Genomic DNA, 14,348 nt, shown 5'->3' with positions numbered 1-14,348 from the left:
AAATACATTTACATTGTTGTGTAACCATCACCATCATCACCATCACTGAACAGTTCAGGGGTATTAAATACATTTACATTGTTGTGTAACCATCACCATCATCACCATCACTGAACAGTTCAGGGGTATTAAGTACATTTACATTGTTGTGTAACCACCACCATCATCACCATCACTGAACAGTTCAGGGGTATTAAATACATTTACATTGTTGTGTAACCATCACCGTCATCACTATCACTTAACAGTTCAGGGGTATTAAATACATTGACATTGTTGTGTAACCATCACCGTCATCACTATCACTTAACAGTTCAGGGGTATTAAATACATTTACATTGTTGTGTAACCATCACCGTCATCACTATCACTTAACAGTTCAGGGGTATTAAATACATTGACATTGTTGTGTAACCATCACCGTCATCACTATCACTTAACAGTTCAGGGGTATTAAATACATTTACATTGTTGTGTAACCATCACCGTCATCACCATCACTGAACAGTTCAGGGGTATTAAATACATTTACATTGTTGTGTAACCATCACCATCATCACCATCACTGAACAGTTCAGGGGTATTAAGTACATTTACATTGTTGTGTAACCACCACCATCATCACCATCACTGAACAGTTCAGGGGTATTAAATACATTTACATTGTTGTGTAACCATCACCATCATCACCATCACTGAACAGTTCAGGGGTATTAAATACATTTACATTGTTGTGTAACCATCACCATCATCATTATCACTTAACAGTTCAGGGGTTTTAGATACATTTACATTGTTGTGTAACCATCACCGTCATCACTATCACTTAACAGTTCAGGGGTATTAAATACATTGACATTGTTGTGTAACCATCACCGTCATCACCATCACTGAACAGTTCAGGGGTTTTAGATACATTTACATTGTTGTGTAACCATCACCATCGTCATTATCACTTAACAGTTCAGGGGTATTAAATACATTTACATTGTTGTGTAACCATCACCATCATCCATCTCCAGAAATCTTTTCATTTTGTAAATGTAAAACTCTGTATACATCAGACAATCGCTCACTCTTCCTCCAGTCTCTGTCGTCACCATTCTATTTTCTGTCTTTGTGAATTTGACTATGTTAGGTACCTCAGGTAAGTGGAATCATATCGTATTTGTATTTTTGTGACTGGCTTACTTTACTTTGCAAATGTGTTCAAGATTCATTCATGTTGTAGCATGTGTCAGAATGTCCCTCCTTTTTTAGGCTGCATATATTCAATTGTATTAACATACCTATATAAGATACACCACATTTTGGTTATCCGTTCACCTGCTGATAGACACTGGGGTTGCTTCTGCCTTTTGGCTGTTGTGAATAATGCTACTATATACATGGGTGTACCAATATCTCTTCCAGACCTTGCTTTTAATTCTTTTGGATATATACCCAGAAGTAGAATTCCTGGGTAATATGATAATGCTATTTTTAATTTTCAGAGGAACTGCCATACTATTTTCCACAGCAGCGACACCATTTTACATTCCCACCAACAGTGCACAAAGGTTCCCATTTCTCCACATCCTCCATATCCTTGTCAACACTTGTTATTTTCTGTTGTTGTTGTTGTTGTTGTTGGTTTTTAATGTAGCCATGCTGAGTGGGTTTATTTTAGTTTTGTTAAAAAGTAAATTTTTCCTTCATGTCCCTGTTTTGTGTATGTCAACTACTTTCTAATAAATACAATGACCAATCACAATTGATAGCACTGTACAGTGCAATATAGTACAGTAGATACATTAGGATTGCATTTTTCAGATGGAGCTTGAACACCATACACTGAAGCTAAAAATACAGATACACTAGGAAGAAGGGAGGAAAACAGACATTTATTTAGCATCTACTGTGTGTGAAAGTAGAAACTCAGAGAAAGTGACTTGTTAAGGTTGGAGAGGGTTGGAGATGTGTCCAAAATTGTCTGTCTGATACCAGATGTCTGTCTGTGTTTTCCTCATTATCTGTTGCTATCTAAGCATAAAACACCTCATTTGTTCAATTCATATACTTAGTGAAGTATTTCCAATACAGCATCTCATACACTCAATATAACAATCGTATGAGATGACTAGAGTCAGTGTTATCTAAATCATATTTACAAATGATGAAAATCGTGATTCATGGGGTCATGTGCTTTTGTCTAAGCTCACAAAACAAGCTGGAAGCAGAACTAGGACTCAAATACATGTCCTTTCAGTCTAGATCCATAGCCTTCTCATCTTACCGTGTGCCTTTTTACTGTCCTGAACAGATTATGCAGTTACCAACCTAATTAAGTCAAAGTTAGATGTTACAAATGTAGACTGTCTTTTGATTAAAGTTCATGTGATGTGCAGTACTTTCTAATTAATATTTAATCAACTTGGCAAAAGGCATATCTACCATTCTCTTCCTTGTCTAATACCTAGATGAAAAGGTTATATTCGTTAATCTAATTCAGTAAGTCATTCTTCAAATCCTGGTTGAATGTCTATTGTATTAGATCAGATGCTGTGTTTGGGGCTACAAATGCAGCGATAAAGAAATGAGACACTGTCTTTGTCTCCATGAAGCTCACAATGTAGCAGGAGCTTCTGATGTGTATAACCACATTTCACTATAATATATGCTAATTTGTATCCTCCAAATACTACAAGGAAACTGAAGGGACAATTGGGTGGGGTCAACAGAAAAAAGCTTCTCAGGAGAGGAGGTGACAAAGGACCTATACCTTAGGAGTGGGTAGGAATTCACCTAGAAGAGAAAGGATCATGTAATGATTTATTCCTGGAGGGACCACAATGAAACCTTCATCCAATGTTAGCTGACTGAAGAAAATGTTCAGACAGACCTTATGTTTTATTTAATTCTGAAGTTTTACCCATATGGCTTAACTGAATTGATTTAAAAATGCAGATGGTTTGGATTTGTGTGGCTCATCTCTATGAGCAGTTGATGGATTAACAATCTGAGTGCCTTGCAGGTGACCTGAGCAGGTCTTTGAGGTTGTAAAAGCAACTGTAAGGACCAAGTTATATTTGGTCATTTTGAAGGTCCTTATTGCTGCCTTGAATTAGCTGGTGGTGACAGAGACAGTTGCTTAAATGCATTCATGTGTCTTCTTCTTCCACAGGGAGAACGAGGCCTCCAGGGTCTTCCTGGACTCCGAGGTGAGGAAGGATGCCCCGGTATGAGGGGACCTAAGGTGAGTGAGACCTTGAACTGTGGGATTCTTTCTCTTTCTTGGCTTCATTTCTTGAGTTTGAGGAAAATCGTAATTCTTCAACATAACTATGAAGTCTTAGCTACTCCTCAGATTAAAAGTTTCCCAGAAGTAAAGCTTGAGACAAAGAATCAATTGCAGGTATTTTACTGGGAGATCATGCTAGTAAGCAATAGTAGGGAAGTAAGGAAGTGAGATAAGGAGGAAAGGAGGCTTGAAAATGGTACATTATCAATCAGATCACCACTGTAGGTAGATGGGGCGCAATCCTGCTGAAGAACTCTGGCAGCCAGAGTTGAACATGCATCTGAGTATACCCCAGGTGAGGGGTGAGGGAGCTGGGGGGTTTATACACCAAATCCCATCAGGAATTAGTTGATGGCAACTTCCAGGAGGTATTAGTTCCTAGCACTTTTGACCTGTCTTGCATATGGGTAGAGCAGGCCCAGGTCCCTGAAAAAACCCTCAGAAAAGAGTGACAGGTGCTGGTGGTTGAAAGTAGGATAGAGAACACTAAAGTTTTTTTTTTAATTTTAAGTTCCGGGGCACATGTGCAGGATGTGCAGCTTTGTTGCATGGGTAAACATGTACCATGGTGGGTTGCTGCACCTAACAACTCATCTCCTGGGTATTAAGCACAGCATGCATCAGTTATTTTTCCTGATGCTCTCCCTCCCCCAACCCTACCCCTCGACAGGCCCCAGTATGTGTTGTTCCCCTCCCTGTGTCCATGTGAGAACACCAAAGTTTTAAAGGCTGAAGGGATACAGGTGCACCTTTTCGGGTGGTTATATTAAATGTCCCTCACCTGTCCAGGATTGGAGACTCTCCCCTAACAAAGTAAAAAAAAAATATATACAATCTAAGCACCCTGAAGAGAGTTTTCCTAAGCACAATGACCGTGTTCTGTATACCTATCAAATTACTCTTCCAATTAATTTGTCCTGTTGTTCCTTGAAGCCCTCCCATGTTTACTGGCCAATGTATCCTCACTTTTGTTCGAAAAATATTATCGTTTTAATAACAGGCAGGTCACTTTTGTTCTCTTTGATTCCCATTATGTGAGGAGTTGCAAAGTGCAGTTTTCTCCAGGTTCCAGGCAAAGGAGGGTGGTAGTAATCAGGGCGCCGCAATGCCCACCACATTTGCCAGACAAGGCATGTTCATTTCGATTTAATATTGTAGTTGCATTTTCTTCAAACCAGGGAGTGTATGGTTTCCTAAATAAAGCAAGGGCTTAACAATCTCATTCAAGCTCAATTCTTGTGATCTCTTTTTAACTTTAGGGAGCAAGAGGATTTTCAGGAGAGAAGGTAGGTAATCTCGTTTACTCTTCTTAAACTGGATAGCTGTTTCTTTGGGAAATACAATACTTATTTCAATCACATTTCTTTGCCTGAGTGAAGTCAAAATTCAGACTTTTAGGCCAAGGAATTTGTCAGATGATATTAATAGTCAAACTTCCATGCTAATGAGTGACTACTTGTAAGACATCTATTTCAGGTTTAAGGTAGTGACATACTATTGTTTTCAAGCCTTGCTGACTCTCTATAAAAATTGGGCCACCATATTCATCACATGGTGGTCTAGAAGGGTTGGTCCTGAAGCCAGGGTGTGGTAGGGAGGGTCTGGTCAAGATGAACGTCAAATGGAAGAGGAGTGCTGGGGTGAGGTTATTAGGAAAGGAGTGGGCACAGGAAGGGCATGATTTGCCTTCAGATTCAGAACCATAGTATCATTTGCTGATTCATTCACTCAAAAAGCGTTTATTAAGTACTCACCCTCATCCCCATGTTATCCTAGGGAGTGGTTACAAAATGATGAACAAGGCAGACAAGGGCTTGTGGAGCTTCCTTATTTATATTTTCTGGTACCCCCAATTAACCTCCTGTGGCCTGTGGCAAATATGCCATGTGATTCTATTCCAAGAGTTTGGTATACTTATTTTTATGTACTAACTCAGCTGTGCTTTGGTTAAAAAAAAATGCCTGAAACTTGATTTTTTGTGGACAGTAGGAGTAAATCAACTATTTCACACATGTAAATGCATTTTATTTTGCTTGTAAAACTCTGGCTTTTTCTTTGAAAGATTCTGCCCGGCCCAGTGGCTCACGCCTGTAATCCCAGCACTTTGGGAGGCTGAGGCAGGTGGAGCACAAGGTCAGGAGTTTGAGACCAGCTTGACCAATATGGTTAAACCCCGTCTCTACCGAAAAATACAAAAATTAGCGGGGTGTGGTGGCACACACCTGTAGTCCCAGCTGCTCGGGAGGCTGAGGCAGGAGAATCGCTTGAACCTGGGAGGCGGAGGTTGCAGTGAGTCGAAATCCTGCCACTGGACTCCAGCCTGGGTGACAGAGTGAGACTCTGTCCAAAAAAAAAAAAAGATTCTGTATAATAAATATATTATCAGTCATTTGGAGATAGTTGGCAAAATGAAGAGCCCATAATTTGAAAGTGATGGAATATTTGATGAGATGTCACTGTGTCACTGCCCAGTTTTACTCTTATCCCCTAATTAGCCTCGGTTTTTCATTTCCTTTCTTTTAAAAAAATTTTATCTCCCATAATGCACACAAACACACACAGACTTATTTAGTTCCTCCTTAATCTGTGAACTACCATGTTTCCATTAAATTAATTAATTCAGGCATATTTGCCATCTTTTTAAAGAAAGTCAATGACAAAAGGACCATTTTTAGCATTTGACAACCAGTGTTTTGTTTTTGTGAAAGAGCTGTTTGTTCCAAGTGCAGAAGTTTAAAGGGAGTCTTTCTTATCCATTCAAATTTTGAGGTTAAAAATATATATATACGTTTTTAGCACCTGAAGCTATAAGGTAAAACAGAATATACTCCTAATAACTATTTCAGGAAGGAAATAATCATTACTTTTTAGTAACTAGGTGCAGTATATGAGTGTTACAGAAAGTCTAGATTCTGTATCAACTGAAAAAATATTAGCAAGGAGATTAACATCAATGAAATATTCACATACACTTGTTTCTCTTGTCTCTAACATTCTGATGTTCCTTTGCTCTACAGGGCAACCCTGGTGAGGGAGGAGCTGATGGCTTGGATGGAGAACAGGTGCTGAAATTTCTCATTTAATGTTTTCCTTTCTATTAATCTGGCATTTATACTCTTGTAGAGAGTACACCTTTTTCATGACTAGCTAGAATTTTTAACATGCATACTCAACAATGTTTAATGTTAATCTACATATTTTTCCTCATCCCCCAAATACAAGGACTCTAGAAACTTAAATCAACTCCCTCCTATATTACATATTATTGTCTAGTATTTTGTTTCCATTTTATTTTTGTGAAATTCTACCAGTTACACATCTTATTGTTGTTTTATATAGTCAGTGCGTATCTACTTTACCCTCGGGTTTACTCATCTCACTGATACCTTCTCTGTGGTCATTGATACCTTCAAAAGAACATGAAAACAATCATGCTTCTTTTGCCTAAGGCATGACTTTTAGAATTTCCTTTAATGAAGGTCAGTTCATTGTAAACTCTTCTTGTTTTTCTGAAAATCTCTTTGAAAGATAGTTTAGTTCATTGGGTAAGCAATTCTGGCTGATGGTTACTTTCTCTCGGCACTTTGAAAATGTAATTTTATAGTCTTTTGGCTTCTATTGTCTTCTACCTTTCTTATTGCTATTAAGAAGTTATCTGTCAAAATAATTGTTCTTCTGTATGCAGCCTTTAAAAACGTATAAGGATGCTTTAAATTTTCCCTTTGATTTTAGTTTTTGACAGTTTCAATATCCGCACAGTCCAGGTGCGGATTTCTTTTTATGTATTCTGCTTGGGACTTGTCAGTCTTTCGAATCTGAGTGTTTATGTCTTATAAATTCTGGAAATCTTCAGTGCTTAATTTCAAAATCATCATTTTGAAATTTTTGTTTTTCCTATTTTCTCTATTATTTATTTATTTATTTAATTTTTTAATATAAAAGATTATTTTATTTATTTATTTATTTTTTAATTTTTTTATTTTTTATTGGATTTTAGGTTTTGGGGTACATGAGCAGAGCATGCAAGACAGTTGCGTAGGAACACACATGGCAGTGTGCTTTTCTTTCCTTCTCCCCTTCACCCACATTTGGCATTTCTCCCCAGGCTATCCCTCCCCACCTCCCCCTCCCACTGGCCCTCCCCTTTTCCCCCCAATAGACCCCAGTGTTTAGTACTCCCCTTTCTGTGTCCATGTGTTCTCATTTTTCATCACCCACCTATGAGTGAGAATATGTGGTGTTTCATTTTCTGTTCTTGTGTCAGTTTGCTGAGGATGACGTTCTCCAGATTCATCCATGGATGAATCTGGAGAACGTCATCCTCAGATTCTCTATTATTTATTTGTGGAAATCTAATTAGAAATTTGTGAAAACTTCTCATTTTGCCCTCAGTGTCTCTTAATTGCTCTTTTATATTTCTATTTTTTTGTTATTCTGTGCTGCATTCTGTATAATTTCTTCAGTTTCTAGTTCACTAATTCTCACCTCACTTGTGTTTAATATGATATTTAATTTGTCAATCGGAATTTTAATTTTAATTATATTTTTCACTTCAAGTAGTTCTATTTGATCCTTTCTGAAATCTACTTGGTCTCCTTTCATAGTTGGTTATTTTACTCATTCTCTTCTAATTATTTAAACATATTAAATATACTCATTTTTATTCAGTATATTAGAATCCCAATATTTGCAGTCATTGCTGGTCTGATTTTGTCGTGTGTTGTTTCTGCTGGCTTCTCCTTCATGGCACCCCCCTCATGTGTGTTGTGACTTTTGGTTTAAACTCATTTTTTGATGGAATGGTATCTGTGAGACTTCATTAGGGCTTGAGTTGAGATTGTTTGCTTCTGCCATGTTCCCAGTGGCAAAACCATCTAGGACCACCCTAAAATAAATTGTCAGCTTGAGGCCCTTCACACCACACACACACAGAGACACACACACCACAGCACACATACACACACCGCACACGCTCACACACACACACCACAAGCACACGCATGCGCACACACGCGCACACACACACACAATTACAAGAAGCCCTCAGGACAGCCATGAGCTATTACCTGTCTGCATTCTTGCTTTCTCTTTATTATGAACCATAGGAATTTTTAAAATCAGATTTTAATGTATACAAAGTATATTTTAATTTATCTGGAATTTTAAATTGTTTTTCAGTGGGAGGGTTACATCTAGGCTGTCACATTGTCAGAAATAGAGTAAAGGTACTTTCTACTCTTGGCTAGAATGTAAAAATACATGAAGAAAAATTTTGCTGAGACTAATAACAGACAGGTTATTTATATGTTCACTTTACTTTTTTTAGGGTGATCGTGGAATCCCAGGGTCACCTGGAGAAAAAGGAAATAGGGGAAATCAGGTAAAGTATGATGATATTCTTTCATTTTCCTATTAAATAACCTGACATGGATAGTTTATTTTTAAACTGTGGGGAACTGTGGGGATAAATATCATTGAGTGGTTTAAATCCTACTGAGTTAAATGGGGAGTTAAAGGGCAATTAAAATGAGATAGGTATTTGGAAGCTTCACCTGAGGTCTGACTCTGCTGATGGTGGAGTGAGTAATGTAAATCCTGTGACTTAACCTTTTGTGCTTGAGAACAGTGATCATGGCACTCCCCATCTCACAAGCTTCTCATGGCTCCCTGTCGTCAACATTTAGTGTTACATCCAAGTGTTTCAACCACATTCTTTACAAATCTCTGTCAAGAAATGTCTTCCCAAGCTCACTGATTCCAAAATGTTGCTTATGCATGCCCACCTCCATGTCTTTGCTCATGCCAGCTGCCTCTCCTGGAATGCCTTTTTCCTGCTTCCATATTCAGTGCTTAATCTGAATATCACCTTTTCCTGAATGCCCAGTTCCTCTCTTCCTTCCTTATTACGGCTTCCTTGGCATGTCAGTTTGTAGAGATCTTTGCCTTCTTGATATACATGCAATTATTTGTACTTTCTGTTTGACAGTGATTACGCACTTCCTCCAGAGGGTAATTCTGTCTCCATGTAAGGGATGGCAGATACCTGGCATATGTCCCACGACCCTCCTTTCCTGTTCCTGTGGCAGACATTACTAACCAATTATGGAATTCGACACGGCTGAAGGATCCATCTCAACACAGTACTATAGTCAGCCTGTACTGATTGATAGGATTAGACATCAAGGGGGTAATTTATTTGCTTATGCTTCTTTGTACTCCTCATGAAATAAGAGTATTGCTTTTACACCAAGGATGAACAATTAGTGATAGGGATTGATTTCCTGATAGGTGAAACAGGAAGAGTCAGAAGACATGGCCCTTTATTGAAGTTTAATTTCTAACTTGAAGTTTATGGATCAGACTTCAGATAAGGTGGAGGACACCATACTTTCTTAACACTGGAGAGCCTTCAGTTTCAGCTAAATTTAGTTAAATTCAATAAACACCTGTCAAGTGTTTATTGTCCCTACCTGTGGGACATTTGCTAGATACAAAAAAGGGGTTCCAAGATACATAAGTCATGGCTCTGACCAACAAAGAGCTTATTGACTGTGCAGGAGATATAATTTGGTACAGGAAAAACTATAAAAGAGATAGGATAAGCTACAGGATGTAAGAGTGGTGCAAATAAAGAATCAATAGGAGCACAATGACTTGGAGAGGAAACTAAAATAGATTGGCTTTTCTTCATTTGATCAATCATCAAAATTTATTGAGCATCTATTGTAATCAAGGCATGATTCTAGAATGGGAAACAAAACAGGCATGGGCTCTTAGGATTTTTCCTCTATGGAAAAAAATAGACATGAATGAAATAATCATGGAAATAGATATCATATTACTGCTGAGGTAAGGGTATGGAGAGGAATATGACAGGAGATTTGACCCAGCCTGTGCAATCAGAAAGGTTTCATTGAGGACGTGATGATGAGATAAAATTTAAAAGATAGGTAACAATTAATCAGGGAAGAGAGAAGGAGGCAAGAGAATAACTTCTGTACTAAGGTCCTGTGGCATTTAAGCAGGCACCAAAGAGTGAGAGGATTCCAACTTTCCAGACAACGCAGGAAATCAAGACATTTTTTTGCTCAGACCTTTGTGAGAGGGACTGGGAGAGAAACACAGTGTATTCTAGCTTAAGAAAAAGGCTCAAGGAAAGGATTAGAATTAGAAGAAATTAGAGTAGGTATGGAAAAATAAGGATCCTAATTTCATTAGAGTGGAGGATACACTGTTTCTCTAAGTTAGGCACATCTGTTTCACAGATGAGAAAATGGAGTCTTAGAAAAGTCAAAGAAATTCACCTATGTAGGAAATTAAATAGCAGGATTGGAACCTAGAATTATCTACCTCCCTTTTACCATTATATTAGGCCAGGAAAGAGATAAGGAGGCATCTCAAGTAAGATTATGAGGTGGCTTCTTTTGGAGTCTAGAGAACATTTTATTTCCATTGTGTCTGAAAGCTGGAACAGTGATCCCATCTGTTCATCATGCACACCCTCCAGCTCCAGGCATGTGATGTCATCTGCAGAAGACACCTGTAGTGGAGCCTCTCCCACTTCATGGCTTGGTAGCCACTATGACACAGGGATAGCACTGATGGTGGCAGGTTTTAAGAGAAGCATCATTTACTTATCATGTCATAGTCCTACGGCAAGTTTCTTCACCTCTCTGGTTTCCTATCTGCAGTAGTCAGGAGCTCTGGAAACATTGTTCTCTCCTTTCTCTTCTTATTCATGAGATCTTGCTCTACCACTACTATCCATGCTCATGATGGAGAAAGCCCTCCTCACCACCACCCCCTTTTTAAACAACAACAACATGTGTTTCTCTGTGGAGCATCAGCAAGGGGTGGGAAGATCAAGGAATTTGATGGTAGGGAAACCTGGGTCCAGCTTCCTAGGATCTCAGGTCCTGCATAATGCAAATTGGTGAATTCCTGAGTTGTGAGGGTTAAATGAGGTAATACATATCTAGGGCCAAGCATATGGCGGTCGGCCAATCAAAGTATGTCCTTTACCTTTCAATCTCACCTCTGTGGCAGTGGATGCTTTAAAATTCAAGTACTAAGTTGCTCTTTTCATTCGATTCTCATTTTCCCTCTTAATATTCTCTTCTCTCTAGGCAATAGATGATTTTTTAAAGTGACACCTTTTTTTCTTTGTGATTTAAGGGCCTACCGGGACCGCCAGGACAACCTGGAGAGCTTGGAGAGCCTGGGTTAAGGGGAGATCCTGTGAGTGACGTTGGGGGATTTCTGCTGCTTTAATTCCAGGGACTGGAGAACTGTTTGCTTGTGATGCAAAGGCAAAGAGCAATTAATTATTCCCTAATAAAGCATCTGTTCACCTTGTTTTAGTATTGCAACTAAGTTGAGGGAAAAACTTGTAGAGAAGTTGAGCTCTTAACAAATTTGGAATTTTAATTGCATTAAGTGTCTGAGGCTTTTTGAGCAGGTCCAGACAATAAAAAGGTCCACTTTAGTTGTGCCTTATTTTGTTTTGTTTAAATAATTCTTCCTCTAATTTCTTTTCTGTTTATTTGAGGTAATGAGCCCTTTATTTTCTCAGGGGGATCCTGGAACTAATAGCTATATCCAAGGCCCTAAGGGAGAAAAAGGAAGGCGTGGGCATCAGGTAAGATGGTCTCTGTTTCCTTGGGGGGGTTACATGAGAACACGTGCTAGCTGGGGTAGAAGAGTTGGGCGTTCTAGTAGAATCAGCATTAAAAACAACAGAGACCAAGCCTGCAGGAATCCGATGTCCATGGAGATAGGAGATCTGAATCGTAATCTCCATTGACATCCTCATCCTTGCATACTTAATTCATAGTTTTTTTTTCTATACAAATCCTATCTCCTACAACATGACATCTTTTGTCTTGATTTCCTCATCTCCAGAATGAAAGCACCAGACTCAATAATGCCTAAGATATTTCTAGTTTTCCAAATTCTCTATCTTTATAATGATGTATTAATTTTAAACGTATTCATGGTAATTACAGTGCTAGCTCGCTTTCTGTCACAGCCAGTGCTGACCAATGTGAACTGGGTATTAAGCTATTTTTAAAGGTAAAATCCTTGCTTAGTTCCGAAGGCTAGAAGCATTGTGATAGAAGGCATCGCAGAAGGAAAAAGACTTGTTAACTTCGATCGATGTTAACTTCTTGGCAGCCATTTTTAGATTCTCATGGCCCAGACATTAAAATGCATGATTCTGAAAAATGACTAAAATAACCCAAGTGTTTCAGTCCTCATATCTTTCCTAATTTCCAGGTATGAGGTCTGCATAACAAAATGTCTGCAGCTGGAAAGGAACCTCTATTCCTCTGAATTTCACTTTTTCATCCTTTGACAAAACTATAGGACATTAGCTCTCTTCTCTAGCTAGTTTGCATTCCGTTTATATATGTCTAGATCCTGAGTTAAATGCAGTTTGAACAAGATCATTATTATGTCACTGTGTGAGGAAACCAGCATGCCTTGCTGCAACAATCTCATCTTGCTGTTAATTGCAGTTGTTTTGGACAAACCCCATTGAGAGGGTTTCCTGTGGTGAGTTGACATCAGAGAGCCCTGTGAATAGCCACTCAATTAGCTATGGAATTGGGCTAAGGGAGCAGCAGGACAGCAACCCTTAACCCACGTGGGCCCCAGTTTCCTCATCTGTAAGGCGGGAAGATAGAGAAACATTTCAAAGCTTCCATGAGTTGTGGTTGTGAGAAGAAAGATCATGATCTGTATACTCAGATTTGCTCAAGGTTTTACTGCTGGGAAGGAGCCTAGGCCTCTAGACAAATTGTCCAGTGCTGTGTACATCACAGCCCTGCAGCCAAGAGCTGCCTGTTCACAGCTTTCTGAGGCCTCCATCGCTGACTTTTGCAGAGGGTTAACTTTGAGCACCAGATCCCTAAATTGTACATGCAAACAAAAACTGCAGCCCTCTGGGGCAGTGCCGTGACGTATTCCATTTGTGTTCCCCATGGTTTCTACTCCCATGCTGGGCCAAAAAAAGGGTGGTAACTAAATACCCTTTGAATAGACTTAGGGAACAGAAGTCACTCGTACCAGCTACATTATTACCCTGCAGCTGGTAGATGCTGATATTCTAGCCCAAGCTTGTCCAACTCACTGCCTGCGGGCAGCACGTGGCCCAGGATGGCTTTGAATGCAGCCCAACACAATTTGGAAACTTTCTTAAAGCAGTATGAGATGTTTTTCTCTTCTTTTCTTTCTTTTTTTCCCCCAGCTCATTAGCTATCGTTAGTGTTGGTATATTTTATGTGTGGCCCAAGACAATCCTTCTCGCTCCAACGTGGCCTAGGAAAGCCAAAAGTTTGGACACTCCTGTTCTAGCCGGTTAAGTGCTGTTGGAGATAGCTTCCTAGGGGGCAATCTTTCCTTTCTGAGATGAACCAAAGAGCAGATTAAATGTTGCAATCTGGATGGAGAAAGTTTCCTGATGAAGCAGTCTTTCTGATCAAGCAGAGCAGCTTTATTACATACCTAATATTGGAGAAAGCTTGGTGGACCAATTGTACCAGTCAGAAGTGGGAAAGCAACGCTTCTGGGGAGAGTGAAAATCAGTAACCACCTTCTTGGGAGGCAATAGGCAAGGCACATTAGTCATCAGGCTACCGTTTTTTGTTTTTGTTGTTATTATGTTTTTAAATATACAAAGGACAGAAAGCCTGCCTAGCAGTGTTTAGCTAATAAATGTGTTTTACAACCCAGAGATAGGTGATGACCACTTTGGCACAGCAGCTTATGATCCCAGAGAGCCTCAGCGATGTGTCAGCGCCTCTCCTACACTGCCAACCTCGGGGTGTCAGCTTTCCGTCCCTAGGCTTAGCAGCTCCAAGTGTTTTTGTCTTCCCCTTTACATAAAATGCCAGAAGAAACGGGGCTTTCCTTTCATCAAATTACTCCCGGCAACATTCTCTTTATAGCTCATTAGCTAAAATAGGCCCTGTGCTTTCCACCAGCCCTTGCCCCATTTCAAGAGATGCAGAAAAAGCAAGTCTCTAACCAAAGGAAATGGGATCACCACAGTGGTTTAGGCCTGTAG

At 39.3% G+C, this 14,348-nt stretch overlaps 1 protein-coding gene across 2 annotated transcripts in view; it reads left to right on the top strand.

Moving 5' to 3' along the window:
* Nucleotides 1-14,348, top strand: part of LOC100408489 (collagen alpha-4(VI) chain) — a 117,525-nt gene that overhangs the window by 57,421 nt on the left and 45,756 nt on the right. For both annotated transcript variants that reach the window (XM_078354246.1, XM_002759688.7), the window contains 6 exons: nucleotides 3,164-3,235; nucleotides 4,540-4,566; nucleotides 6,298-6,342; nucleotides 8,607-8,660; nucleotides 11,456-11,518; nucleotides 11,853-11,918. In XM_078354246.1, coding sequence (XP_078210372.1) covers nucleotides 3,164-3,235; nucleotides 4,540-4,566; nucleotides 6,298-6,342; nucleotides 8,607-8,660; nucleotides 11,456-11,518; nucleotides 11,853-11,918 — 327 coding nt within the window. The remainder of the gene's footprint in view (nucleotides 1-3,163; nucleotides 3,236-4,539; nucleotides 4,567-6,297; nucleotides 6,343-8,606; nucleotides 8,661-11,455; nucleotides 11,519-11,852; nucleotides 11,919-14,348) is intronic.

The sequence above is a fragment of the Callithrix jacchus genome, chromosome 17, assembly GCF_049354715.1.
Source record: "Callithrix jacchus isolate 240 chromosome 17, calJac240_pri, whole genome shotgun sequence".
Taxonomy (NCBI): Eukaryota; Metazoa; Chordata; class Mammalia; order Primates; family Cebidae; genus Callithrix; species Callithrix jacchus.
The sequence above is the reverse complement of the archived record's forward strand: the minus strand, read 5'-3'. Positions and strand labels throughout refer to the sequence as shown.